We start from the raw sequence: 22472 nt of genomic DNA on the forward strand, positions 1-22472 counted from the left end.
TGCTCAGACAACAGATTTGTAGCAGAGCATTCATAAAAGCACTACAGAAATAAAACATTACTTTCTCATTTGCTTTAGAAGGTAGGTTAGCCAGAAAATTGTTAAAGGCCTAGGCTTTGCATGATATAGTTCATTTTATAGGAAAGGAAATAAGGGTAGAATGACAGGAAATCTAGACATTAAAGTCACAAATTTGAATTCCAATGCAGGTAAAAGAAAAGAAATCCATAAAAGAACGAATCGTTAAAGGAACTTCAGCACAACAAATTTTGCAGCTTGCAAGATGATTAACAAAAAAGTGTTTTCAGTCAAATAATGTCCAATCTTCTCTAATGTGCAGCTATATTTACTCAGAAGTGTACTACAATTTCCAGTGAAGTGTACTCTTTAGTAAATGTGAACAGGACTACAACTTAGAACAGTCAAGTCTGAATATTAACTCATTGTAAATATTAACTCATTGTGAAATCTTAGGACACCTAGATTTAATATGCAAAGAAATGCACTGATTCTACGCTTTGCAGAGCAAGATAACAATCCTTGTGTATATACAATAATATAATTATATAAAATTTTGTTACCTTAGAGGGTTTAGTTACCTTATAGGGTTGTTTTAAGGATTACAGTGAAAACATTCATGTGGAACAGTCAAAAACACTGGTCAATGCCAAATATTAATAATAACTAATAATAACTCGGTATTTATATACCGCCTTTCTGGTCATCGGATTACTCCTCTGATTTTATTCAATGCGGTTTACATAGGCAGGCGTTTCTAAATCCATCAAGGGGATTTTTACAATCATAAAGGTTCTGTCTTTCAAGAACCAACAACATTTCAGAATGGATCTTCCTGCTTTGGTCTCACTTCTGGCCTCCAGTTCTCCCATGCAGGCTGACAAGCAGCTCCATCTCTCACATGGAGGGCAGCCAAGACTCTTCTTGCTCACACCAAGAGCAGGTGGAATCACTCAGCTCGGCTTGTCAACTGCTTCAAGGTCTCACCATTCTCAGTCTTTCAGGGAGCTGCTGGTGTCCTCGAAATGGTGACTTTCTGATGTTATCTTCGGGCTAACAGAGGCTCTACCCTCTAGACCAGGGGTGCCCAAACCCCGGCCCTGGGGCCACTTGCAGCCCTCAAGGCCTCTCAATGCGGCCCTCAGGGAGCCCTCAGTCTCCAATGAGCCTCTGGCCCTCCAGAGATTTGTTGGAACCCACACTGGCCCGACGCAACTGCTCTCAGTGTGAGGGCGATTGTTTGACCTCTCATGTGAGCTGTGGGATGAGGGCTCTCTCCACTGCTTGTTGTTTCACATCTGTGATGCAGTAGCAGCAGCAAAGGAAAGGCCAGTCTTGCTTTGTGCAAGGCCTTTTATAGGCCTTGAGCTATTGCAAGACCTTCATTGATTCATAGAAGTTCATCTTTAATATATTCATTTATGTAAACTTATGTAAATTTATTCAAATTTTAAATGTAAATTAATTCTTTTTTCCCTCCGGCCCCCGACACAGAGAGATGATGTGGCCCTCCTGCCAAAAACTTTGGACACCCCTGCTCTAGACCAAACCTCCTGCCCAAATATTGCCCTGAGTTCTTATAGAAAGGGGGAAATTAAAATTCAATTAATAATACGTATTTCTATAATTGCTGCTGTCCAGCTTGTGGGAATTAGCTCACTATTATTAAGGGATGGTGGAACTTGCCCCTTAAGAGAAGCAGTGGAGTGCCCCCTATTGAAAAAAGTTCTCTGGATCAAGTTGGTTTAAATCATAATCCAGGCTCACACCATTTCTGGGCAATGATAATGATTAAAAAAAATTCTATTTCACCTTTCTCCCTTTGGGAGACTCAAGGCAGTTTAGAATACCAATATCAATATCAATAAAAATGCAACATTACAAAAATATAACAAACAGCAGCAAATAAAACAAAATCACAGGAAAGAACATGTCAAGAAAATTCAGGAAATACTTAGTTAAATGGTCAGCTTTTAATGGATGAGTTGATTCATATAGAGCAGGGGTGTCCAAATAGTTTGGTAGGAGGGCCACATCATCTCTCTGACATTGTGTCGGGGGCAGAGAAAAGAAGAATTAATTTACATTTAAAATTTGAATAAATTTACATAGATGAATATACTAGAAATGGAACTTACATGAATGAATGAAGGTCTTGCAGTGGCTCAAGCTTCCACAAAGCAAGGCCAGCCTTTCTTTCACTGCCACTGCTGCATCACAGATGTGAAACAGCAAGTAGTGGAGAAAGCCCTTGTACCACAGCTCATGCGAGAGGTCAAACAGTTGCCCTCACGCTGAGAGCAGTTGCATTGGGCCAGCACAGGCTCCAGCAAGTCCTGAGGGCCAGAGGCTCATTGGAGACTGGGGGGCTCCCTGTAGGCCAGACTGGGAGTCCCTGAAGGCCACAAGTGGCCCCTGGGGCAGGGTTTGGGCACCCCTGATATAGAGGAAGGCAGTCAATTAAGCTCAATTTTGCCTCCATAATTGATGCTTCCATAGGTTCGTGGCTCTCAGAGGAGTGATTCAGTTTTGGAAATGTCTTAGAGAAGGGCCTTCTCCAACAGTTTAGTTGGTCTTCTCTGCCATCATTTCAGAATGGTTGGCTTGTGGCAGTTTTGAACAGGCAAATTTGAGAGGGCACACTGTATCCAATCAGTCATATGTTCAAAAACAAGCCCCGTAAGAAAGTTAAGTTCTATGTGAAAAACCAGAGGCAGAATTCTTCTGGCTAGAATTCTTCTCTCTGATGTTAATCAGCTAACTCAGGTGGGTTGAAAACTGAGGTGACACTCCTGAGCCCTAACCTGGAGACTTTACTATCTCAAAATCACACAATTTCCTTTGTCCCTCAATCCCTTTCATTTTGTTTTGGTGCTTCTTAAGATGGATGCAGATTCTTTCCCTGTACAGAACCTTCTTGAGATGGCTAACATTTTCTTTCCAACAGCCACAGTTCAATTGAAATGTTGTTCTTCTGGAATGTTTCATCACACTTTTGTCATCTCTATATATGACCCTGCTGACTGGCCTTGGCTGTGGCTGTGGCTTGACCTATATTAATTTCTTTTTTCTTTATGTAGGTAACTCAATTCATTCCTCATTTTGTCTGCCTAGAGGCAATTTTATTAGCTGGAACCTGTCAGCTCTCTTCAATATCTTTTCTACAATCTTCACTGACAATGAACTCATCCAATTCAAATTCCTCTTTGGACTACAGGCTGTGGCTATAGATTGGCTTGGCTTATTCTATCTATTTAAACTGCAATAATTTCAACCATTATCCTTACAGAGAATGGAATTATGTCACCATATTGCTTGCTGTTCAGCTTTTCTAGACCATGTTTTACATGCACACAAATCAGCATGCTCAAAATGAATGGAATAAATTAAATCATGAATTTGTTTTGGGGAAAGCTTTTGTTTTGACAGGCAGCACAATCCTGTTACCAAAAGAGCTGTTTTCATTTAGGGGAATTATTACACAGCCCTTTTGGAACATTGGGATCTTAAGACTGGATGCCAAACAAGCATTCTGTAGAAATTCCTTTTACTTAAAGAAGAGACTGAGAGAAATCTGCCAATAAGAGATTACAGCTTTATTAATAGGGACACGAAATAGATACCAAAAAGGATTAATAGATAACTATTGTAATGTCCTAACCAGTGTGTCCTATAATGGTGAATGCAGTGTAGTGTGACTGTATTTGGTGCATCTAAAGAAATCAGAAAAGGGGTGGTTGTAGGGAAGGATTTCAAGGGTCCCTTCTCTGCCAACCCCAGCTGCTAACTAATGATGGGACGAGAGGAGGGAAAATGGGAAGGGGTGAGTTCAAAGTGCAAAGTATAACTACTTGTCTGGGTGTCTGGTTGGTGAGCAGCAGTTTCTGTGAGCAGCATGTGAACACTCACAGAGTGACCCAGTGTTTGGACACTCAGGAGAGTGACAAAGTTCTAGTGAAAGATTATGAAGGAGAGCTGAATACATGCAAAATTAGAAGTAAGCAAGGGTATCTGTGATTGCTGGGTGCTAAATGGAGCTTGGGGGATCCTGCTTTCATGCCTAGATGTGTACCTGAAGTTGGAATGAGGATCAGGATGTAGGTATCAGCTCAAAATGCAAAGGTCATCAGGGGGTTGATGGCTGGCATCCTGAAGGGGGAAGTTTACAAAGACTCTGCGCACAATACAATAAATCAAATGTAGATGTAGGTAAACAGGGCTAGCAGTGTCAGCAAAAATACAGATTAGCCCCCTGGTGCCAGAAGATGTCTAGCAACTTAAAATGATGTTTACGTAAATTAATGTAAAATACAGGTATAATCCAATGTTTTGGTACAGAATACAGAAGTTACAGAAATGGCATTCAGAAGAGCAAACACAAACTGTAGAAACAATGGGAAGATGTACAAAAGGACTACCAAGTTGCATTATCCTAGAGACACAAACTGAGATTATCATTTTCCTTCCAGAATGTGTGACTGTCAAGGGGAGGGGGAAAGAACATAAACAACCAAGAGTTTGAGGCCTGACCAAAGTGGAAACAAGGCCAGTATGTCAGCATTCATCTTGTGCAGAGAGATTCTGGGAAAATGATGGCATATGAAAGATGTATTACTTGAAATCATAGTAGCATAACCAGAAATACAATAAAGGGGGAAATTTTCTCATAACATGGCCTGGAGCAGGCAGGCCAGCTGACCTACACTGCATCCAAAGCAGGGCTGTGCTGGGTTGCAGCGCGACTTGGGGTAGGGGGATTACATTCCCCTTACCCTGAGTTTCGGGGTAGCTGCCCCTATGGGGCTATTCAGATCTGCGCCACCTAAAGAGGTGGCGAAGATCTGAGCAGCCCAGTGTAAGGCCATGCCGCATGGGACGGGGGTTAGGATCTGGCCTATGTTATGGATCCTGGCCCCAGCCCCACCTGGAACCAGTATTCCCAATTGCCTGCCCATTGCCCACCCTCCCACTGCCCCTGAATGCCCCTGAAACAACCTCCCCCAGCCTCAGCAAAAGCCTTCCCAGGCTAGCGCTTACTTACTTGTTTGGGGTTGGATCCACAGAAGCAGGCCAGCATAGGTCCTTCTGCTGGCGAGGCCTGCTTCTGAGTCGTCACAGAAGCGCAGACTTTTGCAACACCCAGAGTCCAGCGCAAGGGACTAGGGCGGTTTGGCTTGCGTCCTAAGGATGGAACAGCATACAACATCCTGAAAACATCAAATAGTCTGTCAGTTAAATGCTTTGCAAAGGCTCATCTATACTTCTGTTTCGAAAGTCCCTACCCCTGTGTCAAAAGGATGACAGCCATAATAAGACTACTCACAAAGATGGTGGCAGTTTCTGGGTCCTTCTTGAAATCCATAGGTTTGCAGAATACTTTCAAAAATAAAAACACCAGTGAGCAAACAAAACCCCAAAACTTGCCCCAAAGCAGGAGGTCTTAGAGGGGCTGCGTAGTTCATTGGAGCACCCACACATTTCCTGCCTAGAGACAGGTAAGGCAGATGAAGGATTTGTATTTTGGATATTAGTAGTAAGACAATACATTTGAAGTGTATTGCATCTTTATGGGGATGGGCTGAGACTCTGACGTGAGTTGCAAAAGCACACAGACTCGAGTCACACATGTCAAAAATTTGGTCACTAACTAGGGTGTTTTAGATTTTACACTAAAAATGAAAAGACTTGAATAGACTCGAATCAACACTCGCTTTTGTGTGTGCTTGTGACTGTTTTATGTGTGCTTTCTTTTTATCCCCTCCCCTGCTTTCGGCGTTTGACTTGCTTTTCAAAACAATTTGGACATGAATCAAAATGACTTGAAAAACGGCTTTGGACAAGTTATGATGGCTGCTGTTTTGACTCGTGGGCGACTCAAGTCAAAGGGGGTGGAGACTCAGGGCTCAACTTGAGTCTCGGCACTCTGGCTCCAGCTCATCCCTGCATCTTTAACAGCTGAAGATGATAAATTGAGGGAAGGGGAAATGCAACATTTTGTTGCAGCACACCTCTTTGCCAATCCTCCAGTATAAGACCTTTTTTTTCTTTTAAAGGGGGTATATAGTTTTGAAGAACCATTTAAGTGCAAATTTAGCCCTTCTAGTCTTCATTTCCTTAACCTACACAAGATACTTGTGCAAAATGCAGCATGTCTCATTGCACAATGCTACTTGTATTTGTTATGTTGTATTTTAAAATGTTTCTATCTTGCCTTTATTGCCTGTAAGGCAACCCAAGGTAGCTTACCATGAATAAGAACAAAACATCATCAAGTAAAAGAAAAAAAAATCAAAAGGCAGCATCAACAAAACCAAAATCCACAACTGAAAGATCAAAGTCAAGTCATTTGGTGCAATCAAGAGAAATGATGCATCCTCAAATCGCATTCAATGCTTGTCTTTCTGAATTGCACCCGTTGTTAACACAATTATTTTTGTTCACCAGCAATTACTAGCAATTGCTCTTTTGGCAACTAGCAGACCTCAAAATACGATGTAGTACCTACCGTGTGGCTGTACTTGCAGCTCTATAAGGGACTGCCTTGAAGGGAGCTCTTACTGCTATCGTTTCTGCCTGCTTTGGATCCAGGAACCCTAGGTCCAAATGGTTAGCAACCTTCAGTCTCGAAAGACTATGGTATAAGCCTACAGCACCTGGTATTCCCAGGCGGTCTCCCATCCAAGTACTAACCAGGCCTGACCCTACTTAGCTTCCGAGATCAGACGAGATTGGGCATGTTGATGGAAGGGAAACTTCCCCTGCACAGAGAAGAGAAACTTATTTTTTTCCGTTATCTGGGTTCAAGCAGAGAAGTGATGGCAGAGAAGGTTGACTGAATACAGCTTTTTCTACTTCCAACCAAGATGTCAGAAAGAGTCATGCCATGGTTGCCGGCACTGTGGTTGAGTGTCAAGGAAGCTTACATCTCAAACATTGACTAACAGAAGTGAACTCCCATTATCTTAAATCATTGACTTTATTAAAATATTTAATACACATTTTTCTGAGGAACATTTTTTGGCAATGTTATGGAATGCAAATGCTATGCATCATTTAAACGCACAACATTATAGGTAGAACCACTCCTTTTGCACTATTTTAAAAAGCAAATCAAACACTCATGGCTCTTTTTTCAAAGCACAGAAATATTTTGAGCTCAAGTTGGCTTCCGTTTTGGACAAATGGAGGCCTTTAGCCTCTCATACACATTAAACCAGGTTGCTCCAACTAGAATTGTGCTTTGAGTGGTTCTTTTGTTCTTTGAAGATCTCCATGTTCTTTGATATGTTCTGATCAGTCAAGAGTTTTACTCTCTGAGTAGGACACTGGATCCATCTATTCCTCCACACCAAAGCTGAGGGAAAATTTGAAAGGCAAACCCTGCCAGTACAGTTCAGCTCAGAAAGCTGTACTGATCAAGAGTACAAAAGAGTACAATGCAATATAGTCCCTTACTATGCTGAGCACAGAAACAAGGAAGTGGACAAAATCTATGAAAGGACTAAACACTGGTGACAGGCCACAGTGCTGCAGCATCCAATAATTGGCTGTTACCATGCTAGAATAAGACAGGAAAATGTCACTAACAGACATTTAAAATTTACTTGTGCCTGAAACATGGTTTCAGAGGCTGCTATTGCCAGAACCATGTAAGTGGCACTTAGAAACCATTTCAAAACCAATGGTATTATAGTACATCTGCATGATGTGGCTTTAAGTTTGGGGTAAAACATTAGAAATAAGTGTGCTCCATGAGCACAGTGTGATTGCATAGTTTTCACATCTACTTAAAAAGGCTACTGAGAAACCATTGTACAGCCACGTGAGGACAACTTCTAACTTTTATATGGAGAAATACGCAACACTGAAGTAATATTCTTTTGTTGAGTTGTGACTATACAAAAGAATCAACTTTCTTTATCCTTTTAGTGCTTGTTAAGATGGAAAACTGTCACAAATGCTTATATTTTATGTGTTTTGACTTCTTTCTATATATTTTTGTGTATTTTTTGTTTATTTCCTCACATTGGGAGCAGGCTTAAACTGAATAGCAGCGATTTGTGTCATTCATGCAAATTACAGAAAGCTTTGCCAGACAGCCCTGGGGGAGAGGAAATGCAAATTTGTTTCTGACTAGCCACAGTGGTTTAGCTGGTTTCAAGGGGACGGGTGACCAGGCAGTTGGCACTCCTCCAATCAGAGGACAGATGATGTCATTTCAGCTGAAGAAGAAAACAGTTTCCCTGCCAGAAGCTCACTCACTCTCCCCCTAGCCATCCAGTGCTCCAGGTTGGAGAGCCCATCAGACACTCACTGAGAACACTCTGAGGGGAAAGGGTTGATGGTTGCATCACCCCAGTGAGATCAAATAAGGAACTGTATGGGTACAAAATCATTTGCATTTTGGTGTTTGTCTCCTCTAAGCTGTGTTATAGCATTTCCAAAGAGTAACTGAAGTTCATGGTAAAGCTTGAGTTAAAAAATATGTGTGTGAGAGTTCACAGAGCCTCACCACCATCTGCTGGCAGTTTCAATGATTGCAGTAACCCTTTTTTCTGCCAAATTTGATTCTTCTTACTCTTTTTTTCTTGTTCATCTGGTTTTGTTATCCTCCTTTTATTAGACTTTGAATAAATCTTTTCCAGTGTAATCTTGAGTCCACCTGGTCCCTGGTACAGGAAGTACAGTGGATTGTCACATCTCCTTGCTCTGAATGCAATACTTTGAGTGATTTTAATAGATCACTCCCTGACGTTCATTATTGTTCTATGGGGGGGCGGGGCTCAGTGGCAGTACCAAGATGTTTCCCCATTCAGTTGAGTGCCCAAATGGGAGAGAAGGGAGGAGTAAGAGAGTGAGTACATAACTATTAGGCACTAATGCCCTGGATCAGTGTGCATCCGTTTCTGCTTGACACAAATTGACATTGACAGCCCCTCTCTTAACTCTGACAAGAATATTTTAGAAGAAAGCCCAAACTATGTACAAATGATACATATTCATGTATAAAACAAGGATAACAGTGTTTAAAATACAAACATTGAACATTTGCCTAAATACAAATGTCATTGGGTCACTACACAGCAAGTAAATTTCCTCAGATCAGCAGCCAACTAAATGGTTGAGTTACATGTATCAATAAGTATAAACAGCCAAAATACTAGGTTGGGTTATTTCACATTCAACTTGTGAAAAATGTTATCATTACATTTGCTTGTCACAATTTCGACACATCCTTAGTCCATAAAATACAGCTCTTCAGTAGTGTCAGAATCACTACTGCTATACCCCAGTAAGGTTATTTGGTTCATCACTTGAAAGAACAAAAATATAGTCATTGGATGAGAATATCTTTGCCAGTCACATACCCCAACACTTGCTTTGAAAATAAATGCTTAGGACTCCATAATGCTACTTTCTGCTATAGTAATATGTCATTTTCTATTAATTTTTAGAACAGGCAATCTCACTGGGATGAAGATTATTCTTCACTTTTACTTATTGCCTATCAGATCCAGAATTTCTTATCCCATTATCTTCATGAACAAATGCAATGTTTGTATGATTAGACTTTTTGTACATCAGCATGATGTACATTCTTAGATAACATTTATTTACTTTTTAAAAAAAAATTGTCTTGTTTTTTATATTAAGGATTGTTTGGGTATACCAGTGCCCAAAAATGTAAGAATAGAACAAATTCAGCAGATGAATTAGTCAAAACTAAAATAAAACACCCAGCAAACATTGAAAAGGAAATTCACACACAACTCTTGTGTAACTTCTTTAATATAAAAAATGTGGTTTTTTAAGGTAATGACACCTGATAAGGTGTTATTTTAGAGAGTACACCACATGAACATTTGCTGCTGTTTGTCTTTCAACCTGGACCTAAGAAACATAGCAAAACCAGACTAATTGAAACAATGTGATGTATCCTAATCTGTTAAATAAAAGGAGCACCACACTCTTTGAAACACCACTTGTAAAAAAAAAGGGGCAGCTTTGTCATGGCTTCACAGTTCCAGATTGCTAGTATAAAACATTAGATTTGAAAGGTACCTATCAAACAAGATGGCTTTCCACTGATTTCACACTCTTCTTATCTAACCCTTTGGATTAAATCTGTTGTCAAATTCCACAACGTAACATTCAACTTCTCAAGTACAAAACAAATCTGAGTTCATGATTGGGCATTCCAAAAAAAATGCACTTAAGTATTTACACAGTGTTTACAACAACTTTTTGCAAAAATTCTTCATCCACACACATCGTCATCTTGTAGAACTGTAAACATGCTATTCTCTTGGTCTTTAGGGTCAGGTTATGTCCGTGGTCTTTTAGGAGGAGGTGGTGGCATCAGTTCAGTGTCAGGATCCAGGTGATGTTGGTGTGTCTGTGCTGGAGGTGCTGCTGTGCACTTTTCAATGAACTCAAACAGGATTTGCTTTGTCACTGGGTGTCGTATGCTGTTGCACACAGCTGGAAAAGAACAAAATTATTCAATCGATAGGTCAGCCTTTGCTAATTTGAACAACTGCTGGTCAATTTAGGCTATGTTTCTACTATGGAAGCAAACTGCTACAACTGTCATGATTTTCCTGAGGAACCTTGTAAACTGTATTTCTGCTGTGAGGCTATATCTCTTATAGAAAACTCAGTATTATTTAAAAAACTTTAACAAAAAGTTCACAAAGCGGTTTACAGACAAAATCAAATAACTTGGATTGGGCCCTATCACTGCACTCCTATGCATTGGGAGTAAGCCATTTGCTGGGTTCAGTTGCCATGGCAAATCCCAGTTTAAGACAAACTAGAACTGGAAATTTAGAACTACCTTCCCTAGTGTGCAAAGGGGGCAAGAGAGTGTGAACAAGGCCAAGACTGGTGAACTCCATGCAGAATCATGACAATGGGTGCAACCCTAACCCCTTCTGTCAGTGCTTTCCAGCACTGACTTAAGGGCAATGCAGCTCTGAGGTAAGGGAACAAACATTTCCTTACTTTGAGGAAGCCTCCGTGAGTGACACCCAACTGCAGGATGCAGCACACGTCCCATTGGCACTGCTATGCCAGTGCTCGAAAGTACTGACAAGGGTTAGGACAAGGGTTTAACCCTAGGATAAAGGGTTAGGATTGCATCCTAAGAGAGTTAACAAAGTGGATTGGTGCTATAATGGAAACAGTTTACTGAAGGAAGTATACCAGTATCTATTAAAGAAAGCCACCCAATTTCATTTCAGCAATCCAAATATATACTACCAGAATAAGAATAGGTGACAAAAATAAATATATGAGTATTATTCTGAACAGAAAATGTAAACAATATTTTTGAGCAGCTACAACATGTTTGGTATCCTAATGCTTTAAAATAATTTTTTAAAACATTATTCCACATATACTGAAAAGCAAGCAATTTTAGGAGCAACACACACAAAAAATGTTCCCCTTTGAATTTTCAACTTAAAAGTACATTTGGTCAACAACCAAAATAACTGTCCTTCCTAGTGTACCCCCCGGAGAGGAGGGTCTTCACCTTGGTACGTTGTAATGTGATCCCCTCTAACAACTTACTTGGCAAATTTAGAAGAACGCCTGTGTAGCTGCAATTTAGACAAGGTAGAATCTTCTATACACATTATGGTGTGCTGTCCCAGACATCAAGCGCTAGACATCAATTTCTCTCTCCCTTGCTCAGTACTGAAATAGGGCATTCTGAGAATGCTATCATTCAATTCTTATTGGCAGGTGATATTGAGCAAATAACATTCTCAGTTGCACAGTTCCTAAACCTGAGTAACTTGAATCGTGCTAAGCTATTGATCTCAAGTAATTATTGAGTAGTCTGCAATGTGGTAAAGTTTGTAAAGTAATTGGCTGTCTCTTTTTATAATATACCGTATTTTTCGCTCCATAAGACGCACTTTTTCTCCCAAAAAAAGTGGCGGGAAAAGTGTGTGTGTCTTATGGAGCGAATACTGCGGCATGCGGCGCGGCAAGCAGACCGGAGACGGTAGGAAGCCGGGCGGAGGAGCCGCCGGCCAGCAGAGCTGGGGGCACTTCGGCTTTGGCGGGAACAGAGCCGCGTCTTGGGCACATCTACTCAGAAGTAAGCCCCGTTCTCGTCAGCAGGGCTTACTTCCGGGTAAGCGCGGCTGGGATCGGGGCGGAGTGGCCTCCCTCAGTCGCTGCACGCTTCCTAGGAAGGTGCGCGCGGGGCTGTGCTCAGAGGAAGGTGCACGCTTCCTAGGAAGGTGCGCACGGGGCTGTGCTCAGAGGAAGGAAAGCGCTTCCTTCCCTGGGAGCTGCGTGGAGCTGGCGGGCGAGCTGCGAACTTCCTGCCCTGCTTCGGCCGCTGGTGCAGCTGGTGGGGTGGAAAGCTGCTTCCAGAACCGGCCTCGCTGGCATCAGAACAGGCGGGCCTCTCGCTATGCTGCGCTCGTTGCCTGCGCGCTTTCTGGTTCAAATTTCCCTCGCTTGTGCCCTCCCACTCGTGCTCCACACACCCAGTTTGCGATGTGTGTGTGTGGGGGGGGAAGGGTGGACGGCAGCAGCCTCTGGGGGGTTGGCCCGCCCCTCCCCTACTGTCCTGGGATCCCTCGTTCTCCCGTGTAGATGCTCGGGGGCCATAGTCTAAAAGCTGGAGCCTGTGCACAGCTACTCAGAAGTAAGTCCCCATGTGTGAAACAGGACCTACTCTCTGGTGTAGGATTGCAGCCTGACAGCCCAATCCTCAGCAGGTCTACTCAAAAGGAAGTCCCATTATGTTCAGTGGGGCTTGCTCCCAGGAAAGCGTGCATGCGATTGTAGCCAGAGGTTGCAATCCTATCCACGCTGACCTGGGAGTACGTCCCATTGACTATAATGGGACTTATGCCTGAGTTGATAGGCATAATATTGGGCTGAATCCGTTAGGTGTTGTGTAGCTGGACACTAGCAGTGTTGACAGTGACATTCCTAAATTGGGGGGGGGGGGTAAACAGTGTGACACTGTTGGGGGGGATAAACTAGGTGGGGGGGATAAACAGTGTGACACTGCATTTCTTGGTGTGGCATCAAGTCTGTGGATCACACAGACTTTAATAATAATTATAACTGTAGATCTGGAGCCTTCTCTGTTGTTCAGTGGTCCTGATCCACAGGCGAACCTGTGGTGTCATTCTAAGCATAGGAGCTGGTTGGCAAGGCTGCAATCCTGTGCACGCTTTCCTGAGAGTAAGCCCCACTGAAGTTGGGCTTCTGACAAGCAGAGGATTGTGCTCAAAGGCTTCAGGGATCTCTGGGGAACTGACTTGCGAGTAGACACTGCTTGGGATCCGACTGAGAGCCGAAGCAGCTGACAGAAGGAAATTGTGAAAAAAGCCTACTCGGGAGAAAGGGGGAGAGTCGGTGAAATTAGTGGCAGGTCTTTGTCCAGCCTGTTGTCTGACCTAAGCACTATTACTCCAAAGTAAACCCTCTCCCAAATTCAATAGACTTTACTCCCCCCCCTCAAAAGCGTGCACAAAAGGGGGGGCCGGAGACAATGGGCCAGTCCCAAGAACCCACTGAGAAGTGGATGTTCCTGGGAGTGTCCTACACCTGCAGGAGCCCAGGCACACATCAAAACAACACAAGTCTATGCATGTCTACTCAGAAGTAAGCTCCGTTGTGTTTAATGGGCTTTACTCCTAGGAAAGTTGTGTATAGGACTGCAGCAAAAAAGTTAAAGCAAATGGTTAGTGCTCAATGGTAAACATTGAAGAAATGATATTGACAGTTCCTTCCTTTCTTGCAGAAAAATACTACAGTACCTCATTCTATCAGTGCAAGGATGATAAAGCAGAAAAGGCTAGCATATAAAATTCCTTTTAAACTAGAGGTAGTAAAATATGCTAAGGAGCATGGAAACAGAGCAGCGGAGAGACATTTTGGGCCTCCTCCAACAGAAAAAATGATTAGAGAGTGGAGGAAACAGGAGGATCAGCTGCAAAAAGCAGATAAAAGTACCAGTAAGCACACTTGCCGTGGGCATGCTGCAAAGTGGCCACAGTTGGAGGTGGACATGAAAGAATGGATCATATGTCAACGGAATAATGGCTTCTCTGTCTCGACAAAAATGATCATATTTGAAGCAAAACACATTTCTATAGAGAAAGGCATTCAGGATTTTACAGGATCACCATCATGGTGCTACAGATTTATGAGGCGATGTGGTCTTGCTATGTGGACCAAAACTAGAATTGCGCAAAAAATGCCAAAAGAATATGAATCTAAGATTCTGTCCTTTCATAAATTTGTTATTGATGCTAGGAAGAAAAATGGCTTTGAAATTGGCCAGATTGGGAATATGGATGAAGTCCCGCTAACCTTTGATGTGCCATCTAATAGGACTGTAGATCTGAAGGGTGCCAAAACCATCACTGTGAAAACTTCAGGGCTTGAGAAGACCCATTACACAGCTGTGTTGTACTGCTGTGCCGATGGCACCAAATTGCCACCCATGTTGATTTTCAAAAGGAAAACATTTCCAAAAGAAGTGATTCCGCGAGGAGTTGTTGTACATGTACATGAGAAAGGATGGATGGATGAAAATGGAATGAGAATATGGGTTGAAAAGGTGTGGTCCAAACGTCCTGGAGGACTTCTGAAAAAACCTGCCTTATTAGTGCTTGACCAGTTTAGAGCACGTATTAGTGAACCAACAAAAAAATGCTTCAAAGAAGTGAAGACTCATCTAGCTGTAATTCCCGGAGGTCTTACCAGCCAGTTGCAACCTCTTGATGTTTCCATCAACAAGCCATTTAAGGTCTTAATGAGAGAAGAGTGGAACAAATGGATGGCTGCTGGTAATCATGATCTGACATCTACTGGACGAATGAAGAGGCCCACCATCACTCAAGTTTGTGAATGGGTGAAAACATCATGGGACTCAGTAAAGGAGGAGATCGTTGTACAGTCATTCAAAAAATGTGGCATTAGCAATGCCTTAGATGGAAGTGAAGACTGTATCTTATATGAAGACAGCGAAGAAAGTGATGTCAGTGATTATGAGCAAATGAGCTTCATGAATTCTGACTCTAGCGATGATGAGTTCTTGGAGTTTCCAGAAAACTAGAGTACTCAAACCTAGAGTACTCTCTCCATTTGTTAATGACAGTGATAATGGTTCTTAATGCCACTGTTGACTGCTGTTCACTTTACATGGTTCAAATGTTATTCTGTTATAATTTATTAAATATTTTATTACACTATTTGGTTCAGAATATTTTTTTCCCTGTTTTCCTCCTCTAAAAACTAGGTGCGTCTTATAGTCAGGTGCGTCTTATGGAGCGAAAAATACGGTATGTATGTATGCATGTGTGTATATTTGCCTATGTGCACATGTATATATACACATGTATTGCTTTGGTTTTTAGGTTTATTCTTTTTATCTGAAAGATGTTATTTATCAAATATCTATGCCTAATAAAGGTTAATTGAGTTGAGATACTGAAATTTATATGGCTTTAGGGAGAAAAACTAGCCCACTGAGTAGAATAATAGCCTTACTCATGTCTACCTCAAAATCCATATAAATCTATGTGCATCAGAAAAGCAGAATTAATCCTTCTTGCCTGACTGTCTGGGCACACCTAACTCAGGTCCAGGTCCACCTATCCCACAACATATGACTTAATCTTCAACCTTTAATTTTGAGGAGAAAGGATCGTGCAGGTTGATCAGTACACGCACGATATGTGTACTGATACAAAGACTCTCAAATCTACATCTACATCAAATTGAAGTCTGCGCTGAATTGAATTGGTTGGTACATTTTGTTCAGTGCAGGTGTAATGAAGACTGGGAGTATCTTTACCAAAACTGCAAGTAACTGGCTGTCTTCAGTGTCAAATCAGCATATTATATAAATATAATCATAGCAACTACTCCTTTAAATTAGTCATTCTATGCTTATCTTGTATACCATGTTTCTCAAACTGTGGGTCGGGACCCACTAGGTGGGTCATGAGCCAATTTCATGTGGGTCCCCATTCATTTCAATATTTTATTTTTAATATATTAGACTGGTATGTGACTGCATTTGAGAAAATGTTACAGATCTGTACTTTTAACAGGCTACTATGTATATATGCTTTTAACAATGATAATCACTCCTGGGTGTGGATAGGATTGTAGCCTAGGATTGTTAAAAATGTCTCCTGCTTCATTATGTCACTTCCGGTCATGACATCACTTCCGGTGGGTCCTGACAGTTTCTCATTCTAAAAAGTGGGTCCCAATGCTAAATGCTTGAGAACCAGTGTTGTATACATTTGGATTCTGCAGGGAAATATGACTGGGTTACTGCTCAGTCCTGGATTTCAAGGTCATTGATTACAATTTCCTTCTCAGTCTCAAAATCTTTTTGAGATTTTGAGACTGACATCTGAGACTTTGAGATCTTTTCTACGTGTTTTTACGTACATGTATGCAGTTATATCAGAGAATTTTATACATGAGATCTTATGCCACAATAAAATTGATATTCTTTCAGCTGTTACTGGATTCTTGTTTTTGCTACAACAAACTGATATGGCTGCCTTGCTGGAACTTCTTACTACTTTAGCTCTGCTAAGTTCACACAATAAAGTACATTACAGCTGAACCAGAATCCAGTACAAAAAAGTTTATACATACATTTGCCACCTTATGTGCTTAGTAGTCTGTTTAATACTGACAGCTCTGTTTAAAGCTCTGATAGTTTAAATGTACCAACATTATACACACTTGCAGTAAGTTTTAAATTCTTATATACACCATGTGAAAGCAAGCTGCTGCTTTGCATTTTTTATATTTGAAGAATTAAAAATGTGTGACAATACAATAAAGGACATACTTTTCACAGCTTTCATTTGTTTTATTTGCCATTGTTTGCATACTATTTTAGGATCTGGAAATTACAATTTATCCTCCTAATTTTGTCTTCTTCCATCTGGCAAACAATGATTGTGCCATTTTAAATAGAACTGAAATTATCAGCGATTTTTGTTCCACAAGTTCAATTTATATAAGCACATTCTAGTGCCAAGTTACCTTCTCTCCATTCAGTACCACAGGGCAACCTGACATTGTGAATCCCCTTTGCTAAGCTAATGCAGAAAAAAAGGTTTATTTTAAAACTGTTACAATATCAAAAACTTAAGTTCTGAACTCTAGTTTTATGGCATTAGAAAGTTGAGGCAGTTTAGCTTGACTCTAACGTCCTTGAAGGCACTTTTTAAAAAAAACAAGATTTCCAAAGTATCAATATGAAACATGAACACTGAACTCTATTGTACTCACCCATGGCAGTGCTGTAAGCATTTGGAAAGCTTTTGTCTAACCTTTGTCTCATGAAGACCCAGCTGTTGTTCTCAAATTTGCATTCTATAATCTTATTGTCATATTGTTTCAAGTCTTTTGTTACCTGTTTTTAAAAGAATAAATTCTTTGTGAAGGGCAATAGAAAGTCAAACATTTCCTTTTTAAGTTAGGCTCCCCCAAGCTACCAATAAAAATTTATCACAACTGTGAAACTTTGCCTGACATGCAAAATATTTTATGCACATTGTCTCCCTCTCCAGGGCACAAACTCTAAGACAAGATCATAAGGTAGACAGGCTTGGCTGCTGCTAGCAAATGCAACTATTGATAAAAATGTGAACAAGTGGGTAGATCCAGTGCGATGCAAGCAGAATTCCCCTAGCACAGCATTTTCCTAGTGCTTTTCCCCACTGCGACTGTCTGTGCCTGAAATGCTACTTGGGAGGGTCAGGAGACAACATGGGATGCAGCATGGGGGCTACAATGGGAGGGGAGCATGAAAAGAAACTGGGGGCTGCCTTGTATAAGCAGAAGTGCCTTCTGTTGTGCAATGCACCTCTGGATTCAACCAGATGCAAATTAAGCAATTTCTTTTTTTAAGCAGCAGGAGAAAGACTCAAACAATGAAGAAAGAGGATGGGAAAATGGCTGGGAAGTTAGATACCACCAGATTCCTGCCCAGACAATAACAAAAATGTTGATTCTTTAAGGCAGTGTTATTCAAACTGCAGCGCGGCTCTTTAGGGAGGCACCAGGAACTCAAAGGGGAGGTGCGGCAGCAATACAGCAATACAGTCACACCCCTGGGCAGAATACAAGCCCGTATTCTGCCAGTCATTTGCGCTTTTTTTTTAAAGCATAAGAAACGGGAGTTGCTCAGCTGCGAGAGTGGCTGCCGCCACCCTGCCCTCTTCTCCCTCCACTCCAAGGCTGCAGCCTTCTGTGTTCACTGCATGTTGTTTCCAAAGCTCTTCAACTCCAACCCCCGTCTGGCAAGTATTGAGCATGCTCAGCTTGCAGTCCTTAACCCTCGCTGATCCTTGTCTGGTTGGTTCCTAGTTCCCAGCCTGGGACTGCTTCTTATCAAAGTGAAATCTCTCTTTTCAACCCCCTCCCTCTTCCACTCCCCCCTTTCAATCTCTAAACCTTCCCGCTTTCCTCCACCTCCCCAAATAAAACGCTTCCTATTTTACCAGTCACCAGGGGTCTTAAACTTGTTTCCATGCAGTTGGCAAAGGGGGGGGGGAGAGAGAGAAGCACACACTTTACTTGGCCAGGAGCAGAAAAAGGGTACTGTTTTTAAAGTGATTTATTAATCTTGTTATTTGACTGAAGAGGAAAGGCTGTATTTTTAAAGTGATGAATCTTGCTATTTGAAGGGAATATTTATCAGCCATCGATGAAGCGATTGCCAGCCCAATCCTATCCACACTTTCCTGGGAGTAAGCCCTATTGACTCTAATGGGACTTACTTCTGAGTAGACATGCATAGGCTTGAGCTGTGCATCTCCTAGTACAGGAGAAAAATCAGCTTCCTAACCAAATCCTTATCAGCTCTGATATATTTTCATGGTCTATTTTTGTTTTCCCCACCAGCTGCTAGAAAAATTTAATTTTATTAAATTAATAAAGGGTTCAATCCTATCCAAGGAGAATGGGAGAAATGACTAGTTGGATTGGGGTCCACGGGTGTGTGTGTGTGTGTAATGTTGGTCAGACTGGTTGTTCACAAAGTTCACTTGATAAAACAGTTCTATTGGTATGCTTACAATGTTTAAAAAAATGAGTCCTGGACCAGACAAAATCTACCTACTCCAGCATCCTGTCTCCAACAGTGATCAGCAGCTGATCATTTATAAAGTGTGCATATTGCTGTGTATTGATATATTTTTAAGATCTGCATTTAATTAATGATATGATTAATATAATTAATATTAATATAGTTAATATTATAGTTAATATTATATTATATTTAATATAGTTAATATTTCTGGTCACTTCCTGTTTAATGATGTCACTTCCAGCCCTCAGGAACATGATGGGGAGTTATGGCCAACAGCCACAGGGGTCAAGGGAGCCACTGGCCGGAAACGTTTGACTACCACTGCTTTAAGGAATTAGATACAGCACTCACCCCCTCACACACACACAAAGGATCACTAAACAGATTACAGGAGGCACTGTGGATTGTATCACCTGCTCCTGAATGCTTAAAAACTGTCAGTCTTGACTGTAATGAATGAAGTGCTGGCAACAACCGTCACAGCATGGCATTATGGATCATTGCCTCTTCCCCTCCTCAAGCAAATATTACACAACGGGTACCGTTGATCATGCAGAATGATTTACCACATGTTAATCTATACTATTCATCTGAATTGGTGAACTCACCCAATATCAATCTCTAAAATCACTCACTACCTCAACATTTCTATTTCCCTACAATCCAGAGACATATGGCTGCACAAATTTGCACAGCATGTAACAATCAATCAAAATTCAAACTCTTTAAACCAGGAGAAAAATAAGTTCAGCTGGATACATGTATCATCTTTGGGGAGAATGAACAAAGGAAGGTACAATATATGGATAGAGCAACTGGGTTCATACAGAACTATCAGGTTAAGTGTGTGGTTAACATGTACAGAGAAATTTCATATTTTTATATGTTGCTAAACTGTAGTGGGGGTATAACATTTTAAAATGATACAATGTGAATTGTGCCAACAATTCCCACTTGTACTAAATTGGAAATGAAACAGGCTAACAGTGTTGCGCGTATCAATTTGATGCTAAATTGCAGTATTAACATGGGTAAACCTCAAGAATTTCAAAGACACAATCCACTGCACTTGCTATCTCACAGCTTCCTAACCATTTCTGTTTCCTGCCTTCCATCTGCTATGCAAGTTCACCTATCACCAAGAGCTAATGTTTTGGATATCCTTGATCGTTAAATTTCAAAAAATCTGTTCATATACTTTCCAACCACAAGCAGATTCCTTTCAAAATCTCATTTTACTATTATAGCAGTCTGATTCTAAGATTGCTTGAGCCCACTTTAACTTCCTGTTGGGTTTGGTCACTTTACCCTAGGTATCTTATTAGCCACTGCAAAAGTTCTGAGTAACAATGGTAACTCCAGTGGTTAAGAATATTTCATTTTTCTGAACAAGGCACATGCCATGATTGGTTTCATCACCATTTGATACAAGATTTGCTGCGCTACTGTCTAAAAATGGCACATTTTAGAGGTATTTCTCCTTACCTATAGGCAACGTTTTCTAGCACCAGCTTTCACCCATACGGTCCATTAAAATACAAAAGTAATTTACAGATTTTAATGGCTGCGGAAACAGGGCATGCGTGCGGGACAACATTCCAGGAGGAATGTTATAAATTCCCAGATCATTTATTGGGATATAGTTTTAAAACTCATCTGTTTTCACCAGAAATTCACATTGTAAGTAAATCAGACTCAGGGCCCAATTTTCCAGCTCCGATGTAGTTGCAAAGCAGCCCCAAGGCAAGGGAACAAATATTCCCTTACCTTGAGGAGGCCTCCCTGACTGCCCCCACCCACTGCAGGATGCAGCACACACCCCCTTGGCACAGCTACATCAGTGCTGGAAAGTTGGATCGGATCAGGCCCTCAGTGCCCTGAACAAAAGTAATACTTTACTCAACATTTCTTTGACAATGTTGATTGATTTCTGGAGTGGAAATGGTAAAACTTTCTGTTTTTTAGTAGACATCATGAGAAGTAGATATTTACACAGCCATGCAACCACTACAAATCAGGTTTTGCATCCTTTCCATCTTGTCTGCATGGTGTTACTCCCTGATGGGGGTATCTTCCCATTTTCAGTAATCATCTTTTGTAAGCACATTACACATTTCCCAATGTGTGAGAAAAGCATCTCTCAAAACAGATGTTTCACAACCATGGACTCAGCAAACATAACAGTCACCTCAGGAAAATACAACATCCTTTTCTAATCCACGGTGAATATGCTTAAACACAGGAAGAAACTCTTGGCTGTGTAATGATTTGGAAATGAATATTAACTGTCAGTAGCTGCCAAGGAAAATGGTATTTATATACATTTTTTCCGGTTGAAGCAGGAAAAGGTTGTTAGTGAACCACCTGCTTGAGGAAGAGAAGAACCGGGGGAGGTGGTGGGGAGGGAGGAAAGAGAGAGATTAACTGTAGCCAATGACTTTCAAAAGCCAGCAATCTCTGTAAGGCTTTGTCATAATTGAACATTCTTGTAGCGTTCAAAGAATGAGAATAGCACAAAATTATGTGGTTGCACTTCTTGCCTGTGACAATTAAGTAGTATTAACTATCTATGTATTTGCTTGGCCATTCATAACAATCTAGAAGATAGATCTTTCCAAAAAATGCTAACATCTGCCAATGCAATGACCCAAATGCATTTTCCCCAATAGAAATGGCTGATCAGTTTATACGATGACAACTTACCATAACTATTTTGAATAAGAAAGGGGGGGGGGACAAATAGAAATATGGGGTTTGTTTCATGCTGTATTACTTAAATGACCAAAATTACAACTACAGTGGTGCCTTGCAAGACGAATGCCTCGTACACCGAAAAACTCGCATGACAAAAGTGTTTTTGCGATTTTTTCTGGTGACTCACAAGATGAATTTTTAAAATTAAAAAGTTGAAGTTTTGTGCTTGAAATTTTTGAAATCCTCTGTACAGTATGTATGCCTTTAAAGAGCACTTAATAAACACTTTGTAAACCAAATTTGACTTTGTTCTGACTTTTTTTGCCCATAGGAACGCATTAATTAAATTTCAATGCATTCCTATGGGAAACCGCGCTTCGCAAGACGAAATTTTCGCAATACGAAACGACTTGCGGAACGAATTAATTTCGTCTTGAGAGGCACCACTGTACTGTCTACAACTAGCTGTATTAATAGGTACACAGTGAAATCATGTGAGGTAACAATAGACTAAGAGCCCAATCCTATGCATGTCTACTCATAAGTAAGCCCCATTATAGTCAATGGGGCTTACTCTCCAGTAAGTGTGGATAGGATTGCAGCCTAAATTACATACTAAATTTAATAAGAAAATCTTTGCCTGAATCCAAAC

General features: G+C 41.0%; 1 protein-coding gene across 2 annotated transcripts in view; it reads right to left on the bottom strand.

Annotated features, from left to right (window-relative positions):
* Positions 1-7001: 7001 nt before the first annotated feature.
* The window catches only part of RNGTT (RNA guanylyltransferase and 5'-phosphatase), a 232203-nt gene continuing 216732 nt past the window's right edge, over positions 7002-22472 (bottom strand). The window contains exons 15-16 of one of the 2 annotated variants that reach the window (XM_066612600.1): positions 17323-17446; positions 7002-10500 (exon numbers count right to left, since the gene is read on the bottom strand). In XM_066612600.1, coding sequence (XP_066468697.1) covers positions 10343-10500; positions 17323-17446 — 282 coding nt within the window. In that variant the 3' untranslated portion in view covers positions 7002-10342. The remainder of the gene's footprint in view (positions 10501-17322; positions 17447-22472) is intronic. The other variant, XM_066612605.1, reaches the window with a different exon arrangement.

Source organism: Tiliqua scincoides, chromosome 1, assembly GCF_035046505.1.
Source record: "Tiliqua scincoides isolate rTilSci1 chromosome 1, rTilSci1.hap2, whole genome shotgun sequence".
NCBI classification, from domain to species: domain Eukaryota; kingdom Metazoa; phylum Chordata; class Lepidosauria; order Squamata; family Scincidae; genus Tiliqua; species Tiliqua scincoides.